Here is a 23,004-nt window from a genome sequence, read left to right on the forward strand (position 1 = left end):
GATCATGAGTTGGAATACCCAAGTAAATAGGAATTTCTCCAGAGAAAAAATCAAATACTTAGGAATAGAGCTGGTTAAAAACCTAGATAAGATAACCAAGACAAATTTAGATAGGGTAACAGCGGAGGGGAGAAAGCTATTAAAAACATGGGGAGGACTCCTCTTAACATTTCTTGATAGATCTAATCTAATTAAAATGTCTATTTTACCCAAATTTACATTCCTGTTTAGTGCATTACCCTTAGAATTTAAGAAGGAAACCCTGAAGAAAATACAAGGAGAGTTAACGAGTTTTATTTGGGCTTCCAAAAGTACACGAATAGCATGGGCAAAACTGCGAAGACGTAAGGCAGAAGGTGGATTGCCAGTCCAGACCTATTTGAATATTATAGGGCCTTTCAATTTAAACACATGAGAATTCTGCTGGGTAATTATGATCTATATCCAAAAAGCAATGACCAATAACATCGGTCACTTTCTATTCAAATATGGGCACCCTAAGTACTTTAAGAAAGTCAAACTAAAGACATTGAGCTCAATGGCAAAACTTTGGTATCAGATAAGGTGCACTTGGAAAATACCCTATTATAGTGAGTATGCACCTATATGGGACTCTCCAGGAACCCCAGAGTGCCTTAAGGACAAGCTAGCTATACCTCAGAAAATATCAGGGTTTCAAGTTTGGGGTCAGTTATTGGTGGATAACAACATATTAGATTGGGAAACTCTGTCGGAAAATACAAATGCATCGCTCTCAAAAATCTAATTTTACCAGCTCACTGGGTGGGCAAAAACAATAAAAGAGAAAAACACCGGGAACAAGTCCATAGAAATAAACATGTTAAAGTGCGCCCCGCTGAAAAAAGAAATAGCGTTATGGTACTGGGCCCTTATTGAAGCCGGGGAAGAAAACTTTGTGGCACCAGAAGCAACCTGGGGTAAAAAACTGCTGTTGCTGGATCTCCAAAACCTGTGGCAAGTATCTTTGAGCAAATGTTGGACCATTGCGAAATCTGCTACTTTAAGGAGAAACCACCTCTTCACTATCCACAGAGCTTACTGGACGCCAAAGCGATTATCTAAATTCACCGGACCTAATATGAAAGTATGTCCCAAATGTGGCATGGCAGGAGCGGATGATGTGCATATGTTCTGGCAGTGCCCCCAGATTGATGGTTTCTGGCAAGAAGTGAGTAAAATTATAGATGCAGTACTGAGAAGGTCAATAACTGTAAGTATGGATCTTGTTATCTTCGGGGTTAGCAGGCATGAGGGGTTAAATCTCTTAACATCCAAAGAAGAGAACCTTTTATTTATGTTGATTTTACTAGCTCGTAGGGAACTTTGTATTAAGTGGATAAAACCGGTTGCCCCCACTCATTTGGAATGGGTGGCTTCTATAAACAGAATAAATAAATGGGATAGAAAAGGGAAACCTAGCAGGAAGCTTAACTATTGGGAGATTTGGGAAGAATCACAGTTTGTAAATTAATCGATTACAAACAGCAAAGTCATGCTGCTGGCCTATATATTCCAATGATTATGCAATGGCAATAAAAAACACAAACAACATGCTTGTGTGAGTGGCCAGGATGGCCAGCTCCCCCAGTTAGAGATTGAAAGTGTAAAGGACATAAGGGGACCTCACTCTGAAAACACAAAAAGTGAACACCTCCGAATCCATGGGCCTTGACGGAACAGAAAACAGAGAAGAGGGTCCCTGATAACTCCAATTACACTCTATTGCAAAATGAGGAATAAAAAAAAAATAAAATCATTCAGCTCTTCTGGAGACCTTGTCGAAGATCTCCGGCATAAGTGGCACTGTTCTAAAATGGTTCACCTCTTTCCTCCAGCATCGCTCGCAACAAATTAAAATCAACTCCTGTCTCTCGAAGCCAACAAAGGTCAAACTTGGGGTACCACAAAGCTCGATCCTCTCCCCGTTCCTCTTCAATCTCTTCATGGAGCCCCTCACAATCATCTTGAAAATATCTGAAGTGAGTTACCACCTTTACGCGGAAGACAACCAAATCTATTTCAAAATCAAGTCCCCCGATGACATCCAACACCTCAATACCACTCTAACGGAGATCCAAACTTGGTTCAACGTCAACCACTTCAAGCTCAACCCAGATAGACGGAACTGATACTATTCTCTCCAAAAAACAACCATCGTCCTATCCAAGAGTGGCTCAATATTCTTGTTGCCCTAAACTGCCCCCTCGTTCTATCTGACTCAGTTAAGTCTCTAGGCATCACTCTTGACAAGAACCTATCAATGGAGGCCCACATCAAAAACTCTGCAAAAAGTGCTCTTTTCTCTCTAAAACACCTCAAGAAATTAAAACCTTTTCTGCCCCATGAGGACTTCAAGATAGTAGTTCAATCCCTGGTTCTGTCTAAAATCGACTACGGGAACGCCATCCTTACAGGGACTCCAAAAGCTCACCTAGCCCCTCTAAGGGCAGTGCTGAACCTTGCCGCTCAACTTGTATCTGGAGTAAAAAGATTTGATCGCATCACTCCTGCTCTCATCTCGCTCAAATGGCTTCCCATGGAAAGGAGATGTATTTACAAACTGGCCAGCATCACACACAAAACTCTCCATTCTCCGGCCCCAACTACCTGAACAACAAACTGGCAAGAACAGGTCAAACCAGAACCCTGAGAAGCTCCAACTCACTCCTTCTCTTTCCACCAAAAATGAAAAAGAAAACCACCCAATTCCGATCGTTTTCTGTCAACGCTCCCAGGATATGGAACGCTCTCCCTGGCGACCTCAGATGCAACCCCTCCTTCTCCTGTTTCAAAAGGGACCTCAAACTCCATCTCCTTAACAAATACTTTCCGGAACAACGTCAACTAACATAGACCTCAATATTCAGAATTTACTCCCATTCAAGGATTGTTGGTGAACGGACTATGCTATTCCCTTGTTTTTTGCACAGTTATTTATTGTTCATGCTGTATTCTTTATCCCTGGTTTGCTTATCGACTGTCAGCCTTCTGGGTAATGCAAGGCCCTTCTGTTTTACACAAATGGGTATGTGAAGCGCTCTGATACCTACGGGTCTAGCTAGCGCTATACAAAACGTTCAAAATAAAAAAATAAATAAACATACAATGCACGCTGCCCACACGGGTACTATGGGCCTACCTTAGGGGTGATTAACATGTATAACAAGGGAAGATTAGGGACTGGCAAGTGTGTGCACTTGCCAAGTAGACATGGCAGTCCCAGACTGCACACTGGCTCTGAATTGGCAGTCTAGAGTTACATTTTACAGGCTGCTTCTGTGGGCGGCACAATCAGTGCTGCAGCCAACTAGCAGCATTTGATTTACAGGCCCTGGGCACACACTGTGCATGCTACTAGGGTCTGTTTAGTAAATAAAATATGCCAATCATGGAGTCAGTAATCCATAACCACAATTTACACAGAAATCATAAGCACTTTAGCACTGATCAGCAGTGGTAAAGTGCCCAGAGTCAGAAAACCAACAAAAACAGGTCAGAAACAATAGAGGAGAAAGCCAAACAGTTATAGGATGTTCCTGCAAAAAGGGCCAAGTCCAACAGCCAGGTTCATATTCCTCTCAATATATTATTTCTACAAGCATCAGGCGTTTGCCGTGGGTAGATTGAGAAGACAGTCTGCTTATACAGGTCCGGCAAAGACATCGATTTGAGCTTGGACTGATCTGTCTTTTTAGGTGAGGGATGTGCAAAATTGACCCAAACATGGCAGTCGTTCTTTGAACATCCAGGTGTATACTCAAGCAGCCACTTTGTGTTGTTTGGGTTTTGGATTAATTTTGTTATATTCTGAGACACAGATGTAGATTAGGGATGCTCCATTGTCCAGTACAAATGTTGTTGGATGAGTTCCCATTTATATGGGGTCTCATATATTTGTGCAGTCTATCAGGATCAGGTACCATGCAAACATATTCAACGTTGTCTTGGGAAATTGGTGAAAGAGATCTCGTCCCTCGAGACAAGGAATGGTGAGATCATGAAGAAACATGCAACTGTATGCTTGATCAAGATGAGGTAGTGCATTGTTCACACCTGTCATGGACTGTCTTCACTTGATGTCATTCTCGTGATTCTCTGATTATTTAATGTCTTTCTGAGCTGCTCTGCCCACGTTTTCAAAATGATTGTCTTTCCCACAACGCCAAAATTGTTGACCCATAGCAGGACATGAACCTACATGCGGTTATTCTTATCCACAGCAATAGCATTCCAACTGATGTTTCGGCCTATTTCAACTATGTGTTGGGCTATGATGAAGGTCCTGGAGTCTGAAAGAGTGTCGACATTCAGGCGAGTGGCGTTCCTTGCATCGAGTTTGGAGTTGGAAAGCCAGTTCTCTTTTTTCAGCTTTTCCTGCTGCCATCTTATTTGCCTGTTCATAAGCTTGATCATTGACTCAGGTCAGCTCTTCTGTCTTATCCAGAGAATAGCTCTTCTTCAGGAGGTGTCGACTTGGCCATTCAAGTGATATCCCTCTATGATTAGCAGGTGAAGGGCATCTTCAGTCGTGTAATTGTAAAATTTGCAGTAAAGCGCTAAACGTCAGAGATATGTGAGGAACACTCCCATAGATTCATCTTTTACTTGCGAGACTTAGTTGAAAGTATAGCATTCATAGCCAATATTGCATTTGATGAGGAACTTTCTATTGAGGGCTTCACGCACATCTTGATATGATGCTCACACATCAGCCCGTAATTACTTGATGATCTGTCCTACCTCTTTGCCTATGAGATTGCACAGAATGATGTGGAGGAGTTTGGCTCAATGGTTAGAGCGGCAGACCCTGATGCAGAGTTCTGGCCCGGGACCAGGGTTCAATTCCCGCCTCGGCGGGTCTTGGGCTCAATTTCCTCGGACCTGACAATTCTCGCCTCAGTGCCTATTCTAATCATGGGCCCCACGCTGCAACTCTGGGCAATAGCTTGCTTAATCTCCACACTGGCCCCAACAGCGCTAGGATGCCTAGCTTCACCCTTGGGGTGCCCAGGAGTGGACACTTCACAGGGAAAGCCAGGAAGGGTTCCACAGCGGTATGAGTAATAGTGCCAGGAAACCGCTTGGTGGCAGTGTGCTCTACAAATACTTTGACATTTACATTTATTTACATTCAATGATGAATTGTTGGTATTTGTTCCGTGACCTGCAGCCCTGTCATAAAGTCTTCAAAGTCAGTGAGCCATTCTTGCCAATGTGGCCCCATTCCACTTCCAGGGATGAGAGGCAGTGGTTCCGGTTGCCACAGGAATGACACCCCAGGCATAGCTGGTCGTGGCTGTGTGCTTTGGTGGTGTCCGGAGGCGTTGACATTGGCTATGTTGAGATGAGAAACTTCATAGCAGAAGTAAGAAGTAGAAATTGTGTGGAAAGGTAGTCACTCTTGAAATGATTAAATAATTAAGTAAATGTATCTTTTTCACTTTGTATTTCTCTTTTTTTTGCATGAGGCATCAGCAAGCTGTGTGAGCACTGTGCACAGGATATCAATGAATATTAGTGGGATGCCTGACTTTAAGATGGCCACTGTCGGTTCTTCACAGCTCATTGGTCGAGCCCCCTGACTTTAAGATGGCCACCAACGAGAGCAGATGAAATTCAGAATGATGCAGGGTTGCAGCATTCGAGCAACACAATAGAAATATGGCATATTCCTGCAGCTACGGGGTCATCATATGGTTCAAGGCTTCAGGCATTGCCAACTCAGCACTCGACCAGGTTGGGCTCCCGGAACATGAGACACTTTGTTGAGCATCAGAACAGGTAAGTGCTTGCAGTCTTGTCGCACTCTCGATGGTGCAAGACATTAGCTGAGGGCAAACCGAGGTGAGCACTCACAGTCTTGCGTCTCTGTAATCTGTATGGTGGCACTCTGCAATTTCAGTGCAGCAGCCTGACTTCACGCGTCCGCCTGAAAATCTGGCAGGTGAGGAATTAAGTGGGGTGGGCTCCAGCAGTTCAGTTTCTTCTGACACAGGTAGCAGTGAGTGCCTGGATCCCACCCTAGTCGCAAGTTGTCGGATCGCCGATAGTGGCCGTAATGAATGACTCGGACACTGGCATGTGCAACACGTTGTCCATTTATTTCATGTAGTTTCTTGTCCATAATTCGGACAGCTGCTGCTGCCTTCCCCATATCCCCTTCTAACTGTCCACCTCACTCCAACTCCTCCCTGCTTCCCGTCCTCCTGTCCTACTCCTTTCTGTTTGCACTGAGACCAAGGTCCTAGCACCTTTGTGTTGGAATACAGTCACAGCATAACACTCTTCATTACAGTTTTCCCCTTTGCTGTGAGGTCCATCATGTTGCCAGAGATAAAACACTGTGGCGGTTGATTTTCGTGGGGCCTCATTAGCTTTTTACTCATTAATCACAGATAATGCCATCCGTGCATTTGTACAGTGGAGCATACCAGAGTTTAGACTTCAATGCCTGTTTTGACGATAGAGGGAAAGTGTTGATCTGTGTAATTGCCGGTAACTAGACATAATATCGACTCCACATTATCGAATGGACAAAATATCGAGTCAAAAATATCGACAATAATAAAATATCGTTAACAAAAATATCGTTGGTCAAAATATCGAATAAAATAATGATAATAAAATATCGAGTACAAAAATATCGACTCAAAAATATCGACAAGACATAATATCGATAAATAGTTAAAGTAAAAAATATCGATAATATGTAGAAAAAAGGGCTTAAAAAATATATTAATAGTAATATAAATTGTAGTTAATGTTTAGGAGCGGGATGTTGGGTTAATAGGGGATACGGGTGGGGAGTAATTTAAAATAAATAATTTCAAATATATAAAAGTGTTATAAAACATTAATAAGAACTAATATTGTAAAAGGGAAAAAAATAGCAGAAAAAATAGAGATGCAAAATAAAAAGTTGCAAATTTTTCTGCAAATTAAAAATAATTTCACTAGTCTGCAAATAATTTAAAAAAATATATTGTAACATTATATTTGTTATTGGAATGTAATGATTGGAAAAAAAATTATAACAAATAATGAAAAATTTAATAAAAAAATTACAAACCATTTTGCAAAATATTTGATAAATACATCTATTACCACTAGTAAGAAAATATTTAGAATAATTAAATTAAACATAATATTAGTCTTAGGAATATAATGTGTGCAAATAAATTAAATAAAATATTAAAAGAATTGAAGAAATATTTGTGACAAAAAGTTGCAAATTTTTCTGCAAAATAAAAAATTTAGCACTACTCTGCAAAAAAAAATTAAAAAAAGTTAATAAATGTACTTAAAGGAATATAAATAGTGGACAATACTTTATACAATAAGATTATACTAAAGTAGCAATTCTAATTTATACATGGTCAGTGTCCAGCACCTTCCCTGATATTAGCTTGACTGGAGTAGGAATAGTAAATAATAATTGGTCAGTGTCCAGCACCTTCCCTGATAATAGCTTGACTGGAGTAGGAATAGTAATTATTAATTGGTCAGTGTCCAGCACCTTCCCTGATATTAGCTAGACTGGAGTAGGAATAGTAATTCTTAATTGGTCAGTGTCCAGCACCTTCCCTGATATTAGCTTGACTGGAGTAGGAATAGTAATTATTAATTGGTCAGTGTCCAGCACCTTCCCTAATATTAGCTACACTGGAGTTGGAATAGTAATTTTATTTTTTTCTGTGTCCAGCACCTTCCCTGATATTATCTAGACTGGAGTTGGATTAGTAATTATTAATAGGTCAGTGTCCAGCACCTTCTCTGATATTAGCTTGACTGGAGTAGGAATAGTAATTATTAATTGGTCAGTGTCCAGCACCTTCCCTGATATTAGCTAGACTGGAGTAGGAATAGTAATTCTTAATTGGTCAGTGTCCAGCACCTTCCCTGATATTAGCTTGACTGGAGTAGGAATAGTAATTATTAATTGATCAGTGTCCAGCACCTTCCCTAATATTAGCTAGACTGGAGTTAGAATAGTAATTGTATTTTTTTCTGTGTCCAGCACCTTCCCTGATATTATCTAGACTGGAGTTGGAATAGTAATTATTAATAGGTCAGTGTCCAGCACCTTCTCTGATATTAGCTTGACTGGAGTAGGAATAGTAATTATTAATTGGTCAGTGTCCAGCACCTTCCCTGATATTAGCTAGACTGGAGTTGGAATAGTAATATAATTTTTTTCTGTGTCCAGCATCTTCCCTGATAGTAGCTAGACTGGAGTTGGAATAGTAATTATTATTAGGTCGGTGTCCAGCTCCTTCTCTGATATTAGCTTGACTGGAGTAGGAATAGTAATTATTAATTGGTCAGTGTCCAGCACCTTCCCTGATATTAGCTAGACTGGAGTTGGAATAGTAATTATTAATAGGTCAGTGTCCAGCACCTCTCTGATATTAGCTTGACTGGAGTTGGAATAGTAATAATTAATTGGTCAGTGTCCAGCACCTTCCCTTATATTAGCTAGACTGGAGTTGGAATATTAATTTTATTTTTTCTGTGTCCAGCACCTTCCCTGATATTAGCTTGACTGGAGTTGGAATAGTAATTATTAATTGGTCAGTGTCCAGCACCTTCCCTGATATTAGCTAGACTGGAGTTGGAATAGTAATTATTAATAGGTCAGTGTCCAGCACCTTCTTTGATATTAGCTTGACTGGAGTAGGAAGAGTAATTATTAATTGGTCAGTGTCCAGCACCTTCCCTGATATTAGCTAGACTGGAGTTGGAATATTAATTTGATGTTGTCTGTGTCCAGCACCTTCCCTGATATTAGCTTGACTGGAGTTGGAATAGTAATTATTAATTGGTCAGTGTCCAGCACCTTCCCTGATATTAGCTAGACTGGAGTTGGAATATTAATTTTATTTTTTCTGTGTCCACCACCTTCCCTGATATTAGCTTGAGTGGAGTTGGAATAGCAATTAATAATTGGTCAGTGTCCAGCACCTTCCCTGATATTAGCTTGACTGGAGTAGGAATAGTAAATAATAATTGGTCAGTGTCCAGCACCTTCCCTGATATTAGCTTGACTGGAGTAGCAATAGTAAATATTAATTGATCAGTGTCCAGCACATTTGCATATAATTGTACATTACTGTGTTATTATATTAGAAAATAATGCAACATGGATGTTTACACAAAACTGTATTCAGATTTTTTTATTTATTTATGTCTACTACAATAAAATCACAATCAAAATTAACATAACATTATTTTGCAATGTAGTATTCGTAGAATAACACATTATCATTTATGTACATGTTGTAAATTATCACACAAAATTATTTTACAACATTTTTTCAGTAAATAATCAATTTTTTAATCATTAAGTTTGAGTAACAAGTATTTATATTTAATAAAATAATAATTCAGTTTTTTATCTGCTTCTTCCATTTATATTTAATAATGTTAATATTATATATTAATATTATTAAATATATATATTTTTTATTTACATTTTTATAAAGTAACAGGAAATTTCTTATATTTGGTCAAGATATGTAAATACAAATTAAGACATTTTTTGGTACATATTTCAGACAATGTCCTTTTTAAATAAAACATATAAATATATTATGTTGTAAACTTTATAACAGTATAGGGGAACAATATGTTTAATAATAATATCTGGTATTGGAAAAAGATTATTTATGCAATTATATTCTTTTATAATACTTAGAAATTATTATAAAAATTTTGTAATAATTAATAAGAATAATAACAAATATATTTATTATTATTATTATTATTATTATTATTAATTACTAAACATAATAATTTATCTCTTCTTTTCAGAAACACATACATTCAGCCAAATAAAAATACAATATTTTAGGTCATTGTTTATATATCAAATGGTTATAATTTTTATATTAATAACAATAAATAAGTTATATTATTTATTATTATTAATAATTACCATAAACAATTATAATGTTTAGTTAAAAAGAAACAAAAAGTTATTCCAATAAATGTACACAATAAGAAATTATTTACATCTATTATTTCAAGTTTAACATAATTTGTTAATATTATTAATATATAATAATTACTATATATTAATTAATATTAAAAATATGTATTTTTTAAACACTTTAAATTATAATGAGTCTAGTGTATTAATTTGTTAAAAAAGTATGTGTATGTATTATATTTTTAACTATAACATTGTATTTTCTATGATACCTTTCCAAATATGGTTTAAGGGGACTACTTTTTTACCGCGTAAGGTTATTGAGCTTCATTTAGGACTGGAGAAGCTCGCGGTTGGGAGTTGCTTCGCGTGGAGAGAGGTAAGGTTAATTTTACATACAATTTTTAACTGAGTGGTACTGTTTGAGGTTTTATTCGAACTGTGTAGTGTTTTTGTGTGTATGAATGAATTGTTTATGTAGCTTTTAGGTGAAATGTCGTTGTTATGGATGCGTCGTGTATGTTTCAGTTCTAGTGTTCTTTTAAGTGTTAGGAAATGTCTTCTTACATGGTTAATGTTAATTGTGAGTGTATTTACAAATGTTATGGGGTATTTGTGGGTGGGTTTCGTTATGTATGCTTTTTTACAGGTTCTGGTTCCTCGCATGAAAAGTACATGGAAGGAAGCGTGTTTTTTTGTGGAGAAACTAATGTATGACTTATTATGGTTATATTTTTACATGTATCTCCTATTTTTCGTGATTGCCTGGAGCGGATTTTAAAATTTTTAAACATTTTTCGGGTTTTTGGAGGGTTTCGTATTGGATTGATACACTAATATGCGTGACCGTTTTTTTTAAAGGTGTGTGTATATCACTTTAAATACTAAAGTGTCCACACTAGTGTTTTCGGGTTTTCCTGGAGCGTTTATTTCATTTTTACTTAATTTTCGGGTTTTTGAGGGTTTCCGATATTGGAATTGTCCTACATTGGAAGGGATTGTATGGATTTTATTTTGCTGGATTACGTCTTTCTGATCTACATAAATTATAAGTCTTTAAAGTTATTTTTTATTGGGTGGGAAATGTCGATATTTATGTAATGTGTATGTGTGATGTTATTATAAATATTGCATATTTGTTCAGAAATAATGTCCCAAAATTTGATAAGTATGTTAAACAAATATGTATTATTTATAATTGTTTAGAAATGTTTATGATTTTTATATTTACCATCTTTGTAAGAAGACATTAGTATTTTTTGTTTACTTTTTTATAATAGGCTTTTAGCTATTAGTGACAGGTATTCTAATCCTCTAGTTGTAGGATATAGTGTGACTTGAATTCGCAGGAGTCTGAACATTTGTTTAGTTTGTTTAGTTAGTTTTGGACCAATTTGGGTCACAGATTGTTCCATTCTTAGTTCTTGATAGCTTTGTTCTTTTTTTAAAGCTTCTAGTAGGTTATGGAATGTGGGTTTGGCTCTGCTTGTGGTAGCTTGGAAAGCATTATGCCACCCTTCTACACTGTTGTTTGTTTTAGCCTCTTGGTTTAAAGTACTAAGATAGACATTCCACCAAGGGATGTGGAATTTGGGTTGGCGTCGATGTCCAGATCTGTGCAACCTTCCCACCCAAGTATCTTCGAAATAGTCCAGTAATGGGGTTAGTTTATCTTCATTCCTCTTGTAATATGTGCTGTCAATTAATAAATTACAGTGTTCCGCTACATCGGTAACAGGAACGTAGGCCAGTGCTATCAATTTTTTAATTTGATAGGCAAAGGTGCTATCTGTTGAGTATAGAATACTTAAAGTTGATTTCTGGAGATGTCTCCATATGCTCTGATTGAAATGATAGTAGCAACCCTGGATTGCTGTGTGGGGAAATGTTTTCAAAATGCTATTAATCATAGCTAATTCAAAATCAATAATTATTTTTTGTGGAAAATAATTATTGATTTCATTTTTGAGACCATTTAATATTTCTGTATAAGTGTTTTGCTGTTTGTTAGGTGCAAACAGTAAATGAAAGGGATGTTATAGTTATGGTATAAACCGTGGATGGAATATAGTTGATAAAAAGGTTTTGGGCATGGTTTAAATGTTCCATCCATCATCCATTGGGGACACTGTTTGATTTTTCTTAAATTACTTGCAGTTGCAAACATTATGATTCTGTTTGTACTGCTTTCATTGTCAAACAGGATAAATTTGTCTTTATTGTGTGTGATGCTCATTTCTGGCGAAATAATAATTTCCTCAAATGTAGTAGGGTTGGGTTGTGTTGTGGTAGTTAGTCTTTTAGTGCGTGCAATTGTGCGTTTAAGGGAGTCAATAGAGGGTAGTTGACCTGAAGCATGGGCTGGGACTTTTAACAGTTCTTCTTTAAGGATTTGTGTTGTTGGTTTATCACTTTGTGTGCTAGCAGTTTTTATACTTCCCAAAGCATCTCTTATTTCAATTTCTGTGACATTGGGGGGATGATTGTGTTCCCTGGTAAATAACACATTTGTTTCTTCAGTAGTAGCCCTCCCATAACATTTGTTTGAGTAATATTTGGTACATTTCCAGAAAACATTTCTACCACTTTGTCTTTCCTGATTATAAACATAACCCATATAACATAACAGTAATTTATTTTTCTGTGACATAATAATTCTGCACCTTCTGTCATTTTGTTTTACTTGTTCTAGGAAAGAGTAGAAAGAAACACATTTAAAAAAGATATATTTCACTTTGTGGTGCAAACATAATTTATGATGTATTTATACTTACAGTTACTAAAAGTTGTAATCAAAAATGCAGAACTGTGTTTTGAAGGATTATCTTGTATGTTCTTCTTTAATTACTGTTGGTATGAAAATATAGAAATGCTAAGTAAATGTTTAGACATAACAAACGTTTTTCCTAGGATAAAGCAGTTTTCTATTTAGCTTAGTAGTACATTTGATGTAAACATTACATATACTTACTTGTTTAAATAGTTGAGTTGTAGTATTTGGTGGAGTACATCAAGGTAGTAAAGTTGAGATCTGTAGAGAAGATAGAATAAATAAATGTAATTTATTAGAAAAAATATTATGAACGGTTGGGAAATGGGAAATATTTAAAAATATACTTACTTCTAAAAAAGTAGTTTTGTTTGCTGTAGGTAGAGTAGATGTATGATGTATTCAGAATATCTGTAGAGGAAATATAAAATATATAACATGGTGTTTAGAACATAGTTTTAGTTTTTTTCGGGAGTTTTAGACAAATTACAAGTATACTTACATTTTTAACAAGGGTAGTCTTGTCTTTTGGTATAGTTGATGTTGTATGTTTTTATTGGATCTGTAGGGAAGAAGTAATATGCAAGATATGTTGTTTAGAAAATAGCATTTTTAATATTGGGTGTTTAATAACAAATACATATATACTTACATGTTTAATTAGTGTAGTTTTATATGTTTGTAGTGTTGAAATCGGAAAATCTCAGACTATCTGTGAATAAAATGTTGAAAATAAAGAATGAATCTTGTGAAATAGTGTTTAAAAACTGCAGTTGGTGTATAACAGAGCATTAATATATACTTACAATCAGAAATTCCAGGTGAAGAAATAGGAGCATGTATTAGGAATATTTTTGGAGTAGTTTCTATGAGAAATGTAGGAGGAGATAAAAATCAAATAAGTGAAAGAGTTAGTAGATATAAGTAAAATAGTAGACTACAAATTTAGATTTCTAAATAATGCACTGTAACTTACTTGAATAATTTGCTAGTAAGCTGGATCTTTTAAGATGTTTGTTCAGGAACAAGATCCTCAGAGCGTTGGCATCTTCTTTCTATAGAGTTAGCAGCAACAAATGGTAGAATGCATGTATCCCTTTTATAGTATGTGTATTTTGTGTGCTTTGATTTGATTGGTTGTAGGATGAAATGAAGCATTGTATAGGCTAGTTTGAATTTTTTTTGTTAATTGGTGTGTTTGTTGATGTGAGAATAGTGATATGTGGTGATTTCAGCATTAAAGCAGGTTAGTTGTTAAAAAAAATATATGTGTAAGTGAAAAAAGAAAAATCAAAATGTTAGTTAAATGTAATGAATATTTATAAAATAATAGAACGCATTTTATAGAATGTATAGCAAATGTAGATAAATAGGAATGTTATAAAAGTAACAGGTATTATATGTATTTTGTATAGTGCAATGCCTTTTTTAGACTATTAATATGGTATTGTAGACATGAAAGGGTGCAAAAATAAACTCGATATTTTTAAGGAAACAATATTTTAGTACTCTATATTTTTGTAGTCGATATTTTGTAGTGTTAGGTGTAATTTCATGAAAAACGATATATTTGTAGTCGATATTTATTAAGGCGATATTTATGTACTCGATATTGTAAAGAGTCGATATATTTTACTCGATATTTTTGTACTTTGTGTAATAAGTATAGAAAGTCGATATTTTTGTCGTCGATAATTTTTCAACGATATTTTAGCAAGTCGATAATGTGACCGTCGATAATATTTCAGTGATCCGTAATTACCATATGCAACACCCATGAGACTCTATTAGGAATATAAATTCTACTGACTGGTAGGTAATTCTGATCTATATGAAAAATGCAAAAATGCAGGAATGTTATGAGCTCATTCCAATTTTCATTATTCGTGAGTTTTGGAAAGCAAATGGTGAAAAATAGTACTTACTCCCAGTGCCTTCGGTTCCCCCTTCATGAATGTCTGCAGAAACGCCGGTGGGGCCGGGATTACAGCTGGGACATACTGGGTGACTAGAAACACGCCATTTCCTGTTGCTGATGCCATAGTGTACTGGAGTCTGTGAAAGAAATACAAGTGTCAGTAATTTACGCTTCACAGATCATTCTGCACTGCTTTCAGTCAAGTGTTAGAAGCCTTATAACTGTTCACTTAGAATTATCGTATTCACATAATACTGTTCAATAGCGCATGCCTGACCTGGGCTCGGTGCTTTGGTCCATTTTAATTAATTCACATAATGCTATATTGTGGTCTCTACTTCAGTTGTGTTTTCAGTTGAGCTCTGCATTGTCTTGACATTGCTTGAGACGTCAAAACAATTATTAGGAAACCAGGCAAGTGGTGATGAGAAAGCAACATGAATTTCTGAACCTGAAATCCTAAAGGGAGAAAAGTTAGATCTTTGAACCAAGAGGAAAATACATAACAGAACAGAAAGAAAAGATACAGTGATTGAGAGTGTGTGGACATATGGCAAAAAAGCAAAAAGGCAATGCAGTGGCGAGAAATCGCAGAGGGCGCCCCCTCAGGGGGCTCGAGGGTCGGTGCCTTAATCCACGCAAGGCCCCTGGAAGGAAAACCGGTTCGGGCGGCGTCCCCAGAAGCGGGAAAGTCTGTGTCGCACATCCTTGCTGCCCCCCGCTAGCCTCGCCAGGTAGGCGCCTCGCCCGGCGGCCAATGGGGCTGGGGCGAGGGGTAAACCCCAATGGGGAAGAAGGCCGGCTAGCCAGAGATGCTAAGTCGGGGGGCATAAGAACACCACACCCTGGTCCAGTTGGCATCTTGGACCCAGGGACAGCGGCAGCACGGCGAAAGGATCTTGTCCAGGAAGACGACCAGAGGTGGAGGTGAAGCGCTGCCGAGCAACGAGACCATCAATGGCGATACCAGGCAGAAGACCAAGCCGGGCCGTGCTTGGCCCTGAGTCTGGGATGACAACGAGCGGGAACAGGCCAGAGGAAATCCAAGAGCGATTCCACCGAGCGGCCGAGCACTTCCAAGCAAGAGGTAGCAGCCAGCAACATGGCCAGTAAGAGGGAGCTGGGGGAGCTGTTGAAACAGATTCGAGCGACCTCCAAGGTGCATGGAACAGAATGGCTGCAGGCGCACCTGGGCAAGGGCGCCGGAGGAGGTCCGAGCAAACGACCGCCAGCAGTAGCCGAGGAGCCAGCGCAGAAGCGGCAGAGAAGAATCCCAGCAAAGCTGAAGGAGACGGCAGCGGTGGCAAAGAAGATGCAGCCTGGAAAGAAAGCCCCCACGCCGGCAGGCAAGCCGAGGACGGAAGGGCCAGGACGTGGAATAGAGACGGCAGCAACGAGCGGTGAGCCTATTGGCACGATCATGCAAGAATGCATAAAAGCCATGACGCCCCTCATCCTGCAGGGGCGGAACGTGCAAGGGGAAGGGGGCGCCAGCAACCCAGAGGACGAGGAATGTTCAAGATTTCCGTGGCACTTGATAGACCCTGGGTGGGAGCGGCAAGGGCAGCTGAGGGGTCAGAGCGCTCCAGCAGGGCAAGGGGGCTTAGTGTCACCAGTAACAGGCTGGGGCAGCCCAGTCGGCCGCCTGCCACCCACCCTCCCGGTGCAAGACCCCACCTATGCCCAGCCCTCCCCCGGTCCCACGTCCTTAACAACTAGAGCCACGGGTCTAGCCAGTTTGATACCTCTGTCAGTCAAGGAGAGAATTTGGAAGAAGGAGTTTATAGACATTTTTACTTCGTTAGAGATCCAACTTGACGGGCTAGACCTGACGGCTTGCGATAAGAAAGAGAAAGATAGGAGAGAAAGGAAAGAGAGTACTTTGACAATTGGTTAGACGCCTTTAGGATTATGGCCTGCATAATTGTGGAGAAATTCCTGCGCTGCAGACCTTTGACTCTATGAGGCCAACATACACAATGCGCAGAGACAGTTCTCGGGGGACGCTTGGCTGGAGTATGATAAGGGCTTCCGTTTAAAGAGGCAGACCCATCTAGAGATGGAATGGAATGAGGAGGTGGTACAATCTATCAACAAGGTGGCGGCCAGGTGCCCAGAGATACTGACACTAATGCGACATGTCGTTAAATTACAGTTAGAAGGCAACATAGACCTGAGGGCACGACACATACCAGGGTTGGAGAACGAGCTGGCAGACGCCCTTTCAAGAGCATAGATGGACAGATTCAGGCAGCTGGCACCCACGGCAGATCAGGACATGACCCCTTTCCCTGGGCACCTTTGGGACCTAGCGGAGTAGATCTCGCAGCATTGGTGAACCAGGTCCTTGCCCCCAAAGCAGCAAAGAGATATAGGAAGTATGTGGGCACAGTAATGCAGATAGGGGGTATCCGACACCTAGAGGATGCCAGGGCAATGGGCACGGTAGTGGAGAGATTCATCCTGTGGGCATACAATAGTAGCAAATCAAGGTCCTGGGCCCAGGTGCACCTAGCAGCAGTAACACACTTCACAAAGCGGGTGGCAGGGCACGACCCAGCGGCATCTCACTACATCAAGGCAGCCATGAAAGGTTGGAGGCGCGTCGAGGGCAAGAGAAAGGACAGCAGACGGACGATGGATTTTTCCTAACAGGCTCCCTTATTGGAAGCCTAGGGAGGCGTCACGAGGGGCGCATTTGAGCTCAGCCTGTTTAAAGCAGCCTTCGCCATCGCTTTCTTAGGTGCCTTCCGCATCAGCAAACTGGTGGCACTGCACAGGGGTGGGCCTGCTGACGACTGCCTACAAGCCAGGGACATAACGTCGCAAAGGGCCCAAATTGAGATTCAGCTATGGTGCTCGAAGACCGACCAGGCTGCACTGCATAGAGGAGCTGAGGTTTTGCGCAGTATGCTGCCTGCAGGCCTGCATGGCAATTAGACCAGTAGGGGAGGGGCCCCTCTTCAGACACAGGGATGGAAGCAATTTGAGCAGATTCCAATTCACGACAGTAATGCGACTAGCGTTGAGCAAAGCAGGTCTCCCACCCGCCGCCTTCGGGTCCCACTCTTTCAGGATTGGAGCGGCCACGTCAGCAGCTCAGCACGGGATGTCAGAGGAAAGAATAAAAGCCGTGGGTAGGTGGCGATCCCGCGCATTCCAGGCATACTTCAGGCCCCACCTGATATAAACATTTTTTTTTAAAGCAATTGATCATCGACAGGCCCAGGGGCATCGCCCCGGCAGCAAACTGACTATTGTAAATGTTACTCCAGCAGGGAGAAGACCTCGGCTGGTGCTGGTGGTGGGCCATTCGTTCGTGGCCAGGTTGCAGGCGTGGTGGCTGCAAGCCAGCTGCAAGCAGGAAGATAGGCCGGTGGACACATGCATCCGGTGGTTGGGCAGGCCGGGGATGAGATGGGACCAGCTACCGGCGACGCTGGAGAGAGTACAGGCAGACACACCCTGGCTACCCGATGTAGTGATCATCCACTTAGGGGGGAACGACCTGGTGAGCAGGGGAAGGAAGGCACTCCTCCATGACATCCAGAGAGACCTCACAAAGACAGCCAGAGCATTTAAGAGTACAGCTGTCATATGGTCGGAGCGCATCAGCAGACAGGGATGGCGCGGTGCAGAGTCAAGAAGAGTAGTAGAAAATTCTAGGAGGAAGCTGAACATAGCAGCAAGCAAATTCTGCAGGGTCAACGGGATGGGAAGTGTAAGGCACGGGCTCATCCACCCGGGCCGCCCCGAGCTCTACGCAAGGGATGGAGTCCACCTGTCTAATGTTGGGTTAGAGGCATTGTGGAGCAACCTGTGGGGTGCGATGCCACTGGTGGGTTGCAAATAAAGAGAAGCACCCTGTCTCGGACACAAAGGGGGGAGCCGCAGGAAGACGTAAGCCTCCCTGGTGGCGTGGCGGAAATAAGGAGATATTACTTGCTATGGAGACACACTGACGGGCGGTGTGTAAGAATTGGGACCCTCACACTGGGATGCCGAATGGCAGGGTGAGGGGTCAAGCAAGTAGAAGGGGGTAGCAACAAAGACGGCACTCCTAACTCTGGGAAGGAAGCTACCCCGCGTAGAGGAAGCGAGGAGACAACCCAAAAGAGCGAACTGCCAGTCCAAAGGGACAACGAAGTGACCTGCAAAAGGCAAGCGGATGATTTATGACCATGCATGACAAGTCATAAAATAGTGCTGTATGACAAATGCCATATGACGTATGAATATGCATGTATGATAATAAAACTGCGGCCAACATTGCCACTAAGAGATAAAACAGTGTTGGCTTATTTATTCAGAGGACCATCGAGGGTCCCAAGCATATGGATACATACGCATGAATGGGGCGCAGTGCGGGGTTAAGCAAAAGAGAGGAAAGATAGAAAACAATGGAAAAAAGGCAGAGAATGAAACAGAGAAAGCAATACTAACATATCAGACATGATGAGAGGAGCTGCAATTTGGGCAAGTACTTGAGAAAACAAAGCACATAAATACAATACCTCCCTCCCTCCATCATCCACAGTGGCAAGGCCTGCTCTAACAGGTACACCCACTCCACAATTCGCATGTTCTCTATCCACAAAGTACTCAGCTGATTCAAACTGAGAATCATAACTCCTGCACTCCCATTTAACACTGTTGACAATTCGACCGTCCAGCTCACGCTAACGTTGCTCTATGTATCAGTTAAGTTGTTTCCACACTCTCCATCTACCTCTCTGATGAACTCTACACCATATTATGGCATTCAGAATGACATCCGCAGTGGCTTCCGAAAGTGTGCCAGATGATATGCACTGGACGTCCCATACTCTTTCACTCCCTGTGATTCATGAAGCTTAGCTTATTATTGCCTCTCTCTGCATGAACACAACTGAATCACTTTTTTATCTGTCTTCAATTTGCATCTAGCCAGCTTTCTAGGGGTAAATGTATCATAGTTTTGCATCCCCCTTGTGCTACACAACGTGGCACAAAGGCAACTCACCACAAAAGTTATAGTCATCAAGCCATGCAGGGCCCCCTTGCGTGATTGATTCTGAGTGGCTTGATACATCTAGAGTAATGCAACGCAGCACACATAACTGCATTGCATTACTCTGCCCAAGGAAGGCTTTTCCTAGGGGGAGCAGTGGTGTTCCCACGTATTCATCCAGGGATTTACCATTACTGGTAGACCTGGGAATGCGTCAAAATGCTTCACATCCCAAGTGCCTGTTTTTTCCTCTTTCTATGTGCAATGCATTCTGCAGCACACAGAGATAGAAGAAAATGCCTCAGAGTAAAACTATGCTGTCTGCAATGCAGGCAACCTTGAACCACGGTGTAATTGTGTCTGCATTGGCAGTAGTTTGGGCACTGTCGCAAAGAAATGCCAGGAATGCGCAGCATCATTGATGTGCTGCCCTGTATGAAAGTTTGATAAACATGCCACCTAGTATATAATGGTAAACCCAGAAAAGAGAGAGAATGTACTCTCTATTCACAACTGCTTTATAATCAATGCCAATTGCCTCACTCTATTCCTACCTGCCTTTTGACCCATTGGCACTCCTTGCCATTTGAGAATGTTATCAGAACTTAGGGGCTTATTTATGAGCCCTTGCGTCACTTTTGTGCTGCCGGTGCGTCACTTTTTGTGGTGCACCAGCTGCGTAAAAAAGGCCTCCTGTTGCGCCCTATTTAGAAAGTGACACATCTGAGCAGATGTGTCACTTTGTAAACCCCTGCGCTACATTCTACCTGCGTCAGGTATAATGTATGCAGGGTGGGCCTCACAGCAGGCGTAAGACGGGCGCAGGCCCTTTCCCATGGGGCTTGCCCCATGTGAAAGGACACATTGCTGGAGTTGCGTCTCTTTTGTGACACACTCTAGTGACACCTTTTCGCCTACAGATACATCAGAAATACTGACATATCTGTAACTCCTTGCGACATGATGCGTCATGCTGTAAATATGACGCATTCATCATGTCGCAAGGTAGGCGCACTGAGAAGTGACGCATTGCTGCTTTCACCCAGCGATGCATCACTTCTCATAAATGAGGCCCTTTGTTTTTAAAGCAGAACACATGCTTCTTAAAAATATATATATATATATTCTCACTTAGGAATTCAAACAGGGGATGGTGGTCTGCTGTTTCATACATGATGTCATCCCTGTCTCTTTAGACAATCACAGGGGTCGCAAATAGCGCCATGCCTACTAATACTCATTAACACGTCATTGTGTGACACCTTCCGATTGGAGATTTTATTATATAATCTACTAGAACATCAACTGCGTTGCAAAATAAAAGACTGATTGCATACTGTCGGCTCCCAATTTGCTACCACTATTTGCGAACAGTCATTTAGTAAACTTGTACCAAGTTCCCATCGCTTCTTTTAATGGATGACTACTTTAGCCATGTTATTACCTGATGCAGTCTCCCTTATAATATGTCACCTTTCCTGCTGCATTGTTTTACTTACCTTCTGTTACAAATTAAATGGCTACTGATGGCAATATACACAGAACAAGATGTTGTAGGGAAGAGTTAATAAGATGGAAAGGGTTGCATTGAAGTATCTGCTACAGAATGATTATGCTGGCCCTTTAATAAAAGAGGCAATACTACTTTTTGACTGAGGAAGTGCAATATTATGTTTTTGATGAGAGAGTCTGAAATAATGTCTGTGCTGAAAGGGTGTTGTTGTTGTAAGTTGTTTTTTTTCATTGCACATAGCAGATTTAATAATAAAGAATACAGACCTAAGGGGTGCTTTGTAGTTGGGTGGTAATGTAAAATCATCGTATTTCATGCAAAAAATGATACATTTGAAGTAAAATCAACAAGAAGAATATCTTCTTTCTCGGGCACAGACACACTTATCTGTGCCCTTAGTCTAAGAAAAATCCATACAGTATCTGGCTCCTCGCTGGGACACAGACACACACGCCTGTCTGACAGTAAAAAGCTGGAAACAGTTTGGAATTTTTTGATACGATAAAGTCAAACAGCATTCAGATTCTTTCAGGGCCCAGACAAATATCTGTGGCCAAATAAGGAGCCATACAACATTGGGATATTTTTCTTAGGCAAAGAAAAACATCCTTCCAATGCATGAATGTTTGCTGGGCACAGAAACATACGTACAGCAGAGCCGCTCACAGTAGATCCTGGACCTTTGCAGTCTTTTGCCGCCACGGGGGAGCTCACAGCGGGACTACGAGGACCAGCAGCCCCGCTAATCACATCAGCTGTGCTCCTCCCACCGCTACTTAACTGCTCGCAGCCCCCGCTCTGCGGGACGCGCGCAGGCACGCGCCGGGTGAAGCCTGGGCCAAGGGCGGGCCCGTTTGAGCCCGTTCGAAACCGCAAGAGACTGGGATGGGCCCCTTCTCTTAGTCCCAGCTACCCAAAATTATTTGCTATCAGTAAGTGGATTTCTGCTTTGTTCTGTTTTTTGGGCAAATTGCCAATCTTATAAAATCAAGTTAAGATATGGCAACACGGGAGGGGCGAAGCAGGAGAGTGGCCGGAGCAGGCTATGTTGTAGGAACATTATACCAATTCATCACGAGGGCTTCATCTGTTTTGGCCCATGAGATAGAAATTATGGAGCGAAGACTCTCTGTGGATACAGTATTTGTAAAGAGGTCATCTTTGGGGGGGATTATGAATGTCTGTTCACCCACCAAGAGTCTCCCGGTCCCCCCCTCACTCCTATGCCTCAGATGTCGAGCGGGGGTCTTCAACAAAATGACTGCTCAGTAAAAGATAAGGTGGCTCCTGGAGGCGACGCATCGCAATATACTCCCAATAATATTGTATTATGTAACGCCTTAGCCCACTATATCGAAGGAATATGCACAAGGGGCAATTCCCAAAGGAAGCGAGGGGGAGCCCAGCAGAAGGGGAAGAATTCTAAAATACCCAAACTAAGCAAATCGGATGAAAATAAATCTGTTGGCTCGGCAATCATCGAGGACCCATCGCAAACTCTTGATGTTGCAAATAATGGGAACCCAGATGGAAGTGGTATTGGATTGCCAACGCCGAAAGACGAATTTCTGTTTAAAATGGGTAAAAGAAATAAAGGAGGTCTCCTTACAAATCCAATCAGGGACAAGGAGCAGTGTCAAAACAAAGAGGGGGAGTCCCTGTTTTCCAAAACTTGGAAGTATAGTAATAATACCGCCCTTAGTGAACATTCAACCCCGTAAATGCAAAAACCACAATGTTATCAAACACTTTCAATTAAGATACTCAAAAAACAATATCCAATGTTTTTTGTTTTTTTTAAAGGTATTTGTACAATTTATTTAATATAAAACAATACATTCAATCACAATTTTAGTGCCTTTAA

General features: G+C 40.7%; 1 protein-coding gene across 2 annotated transcripts in view; it reads right to left on the reverse strand.

Annotated features, from left to right (window-relative positions):
• The window catches only part of LOC147724419 (membrane-spanning 4-domains subfamily A member 4A-like), a 540,727-nt gene that overhangs the window by 462,176 nt on the left and 55,547 nt on the right, over positions 1-23,004 (reverse strand). For both annotated transcript variants that reach the window (XM_086967007.1, XM_086967006.1), the window contains exon 2: positions 14,645-14,774. In XM_086967007.1, the coding sequence (XP_086823133.1) occupies positions 14,645-14,761 (117 nt within the window). In that variant the 5' untranslated portion in view covers positions 14,762-14,774. The remainder of the gene's footprint in view (positions 1-14,644; positions 14,775-23,004) is intronic.

The sequence above is a fragment of the Lissotriton vulgaris genome, chromosome 4_1 (assembly GCF_964263255.1).
Source record: "Lissotriton vulgaris chromosome 4_1, aLisVul1.2, whole genome shotgun sequence".
NCBI lineage: Eukaryota > Metazoa > Chordata > Amphibia > Caudata > Salamandridae > Lissotriton > Lissotriton vulgaris.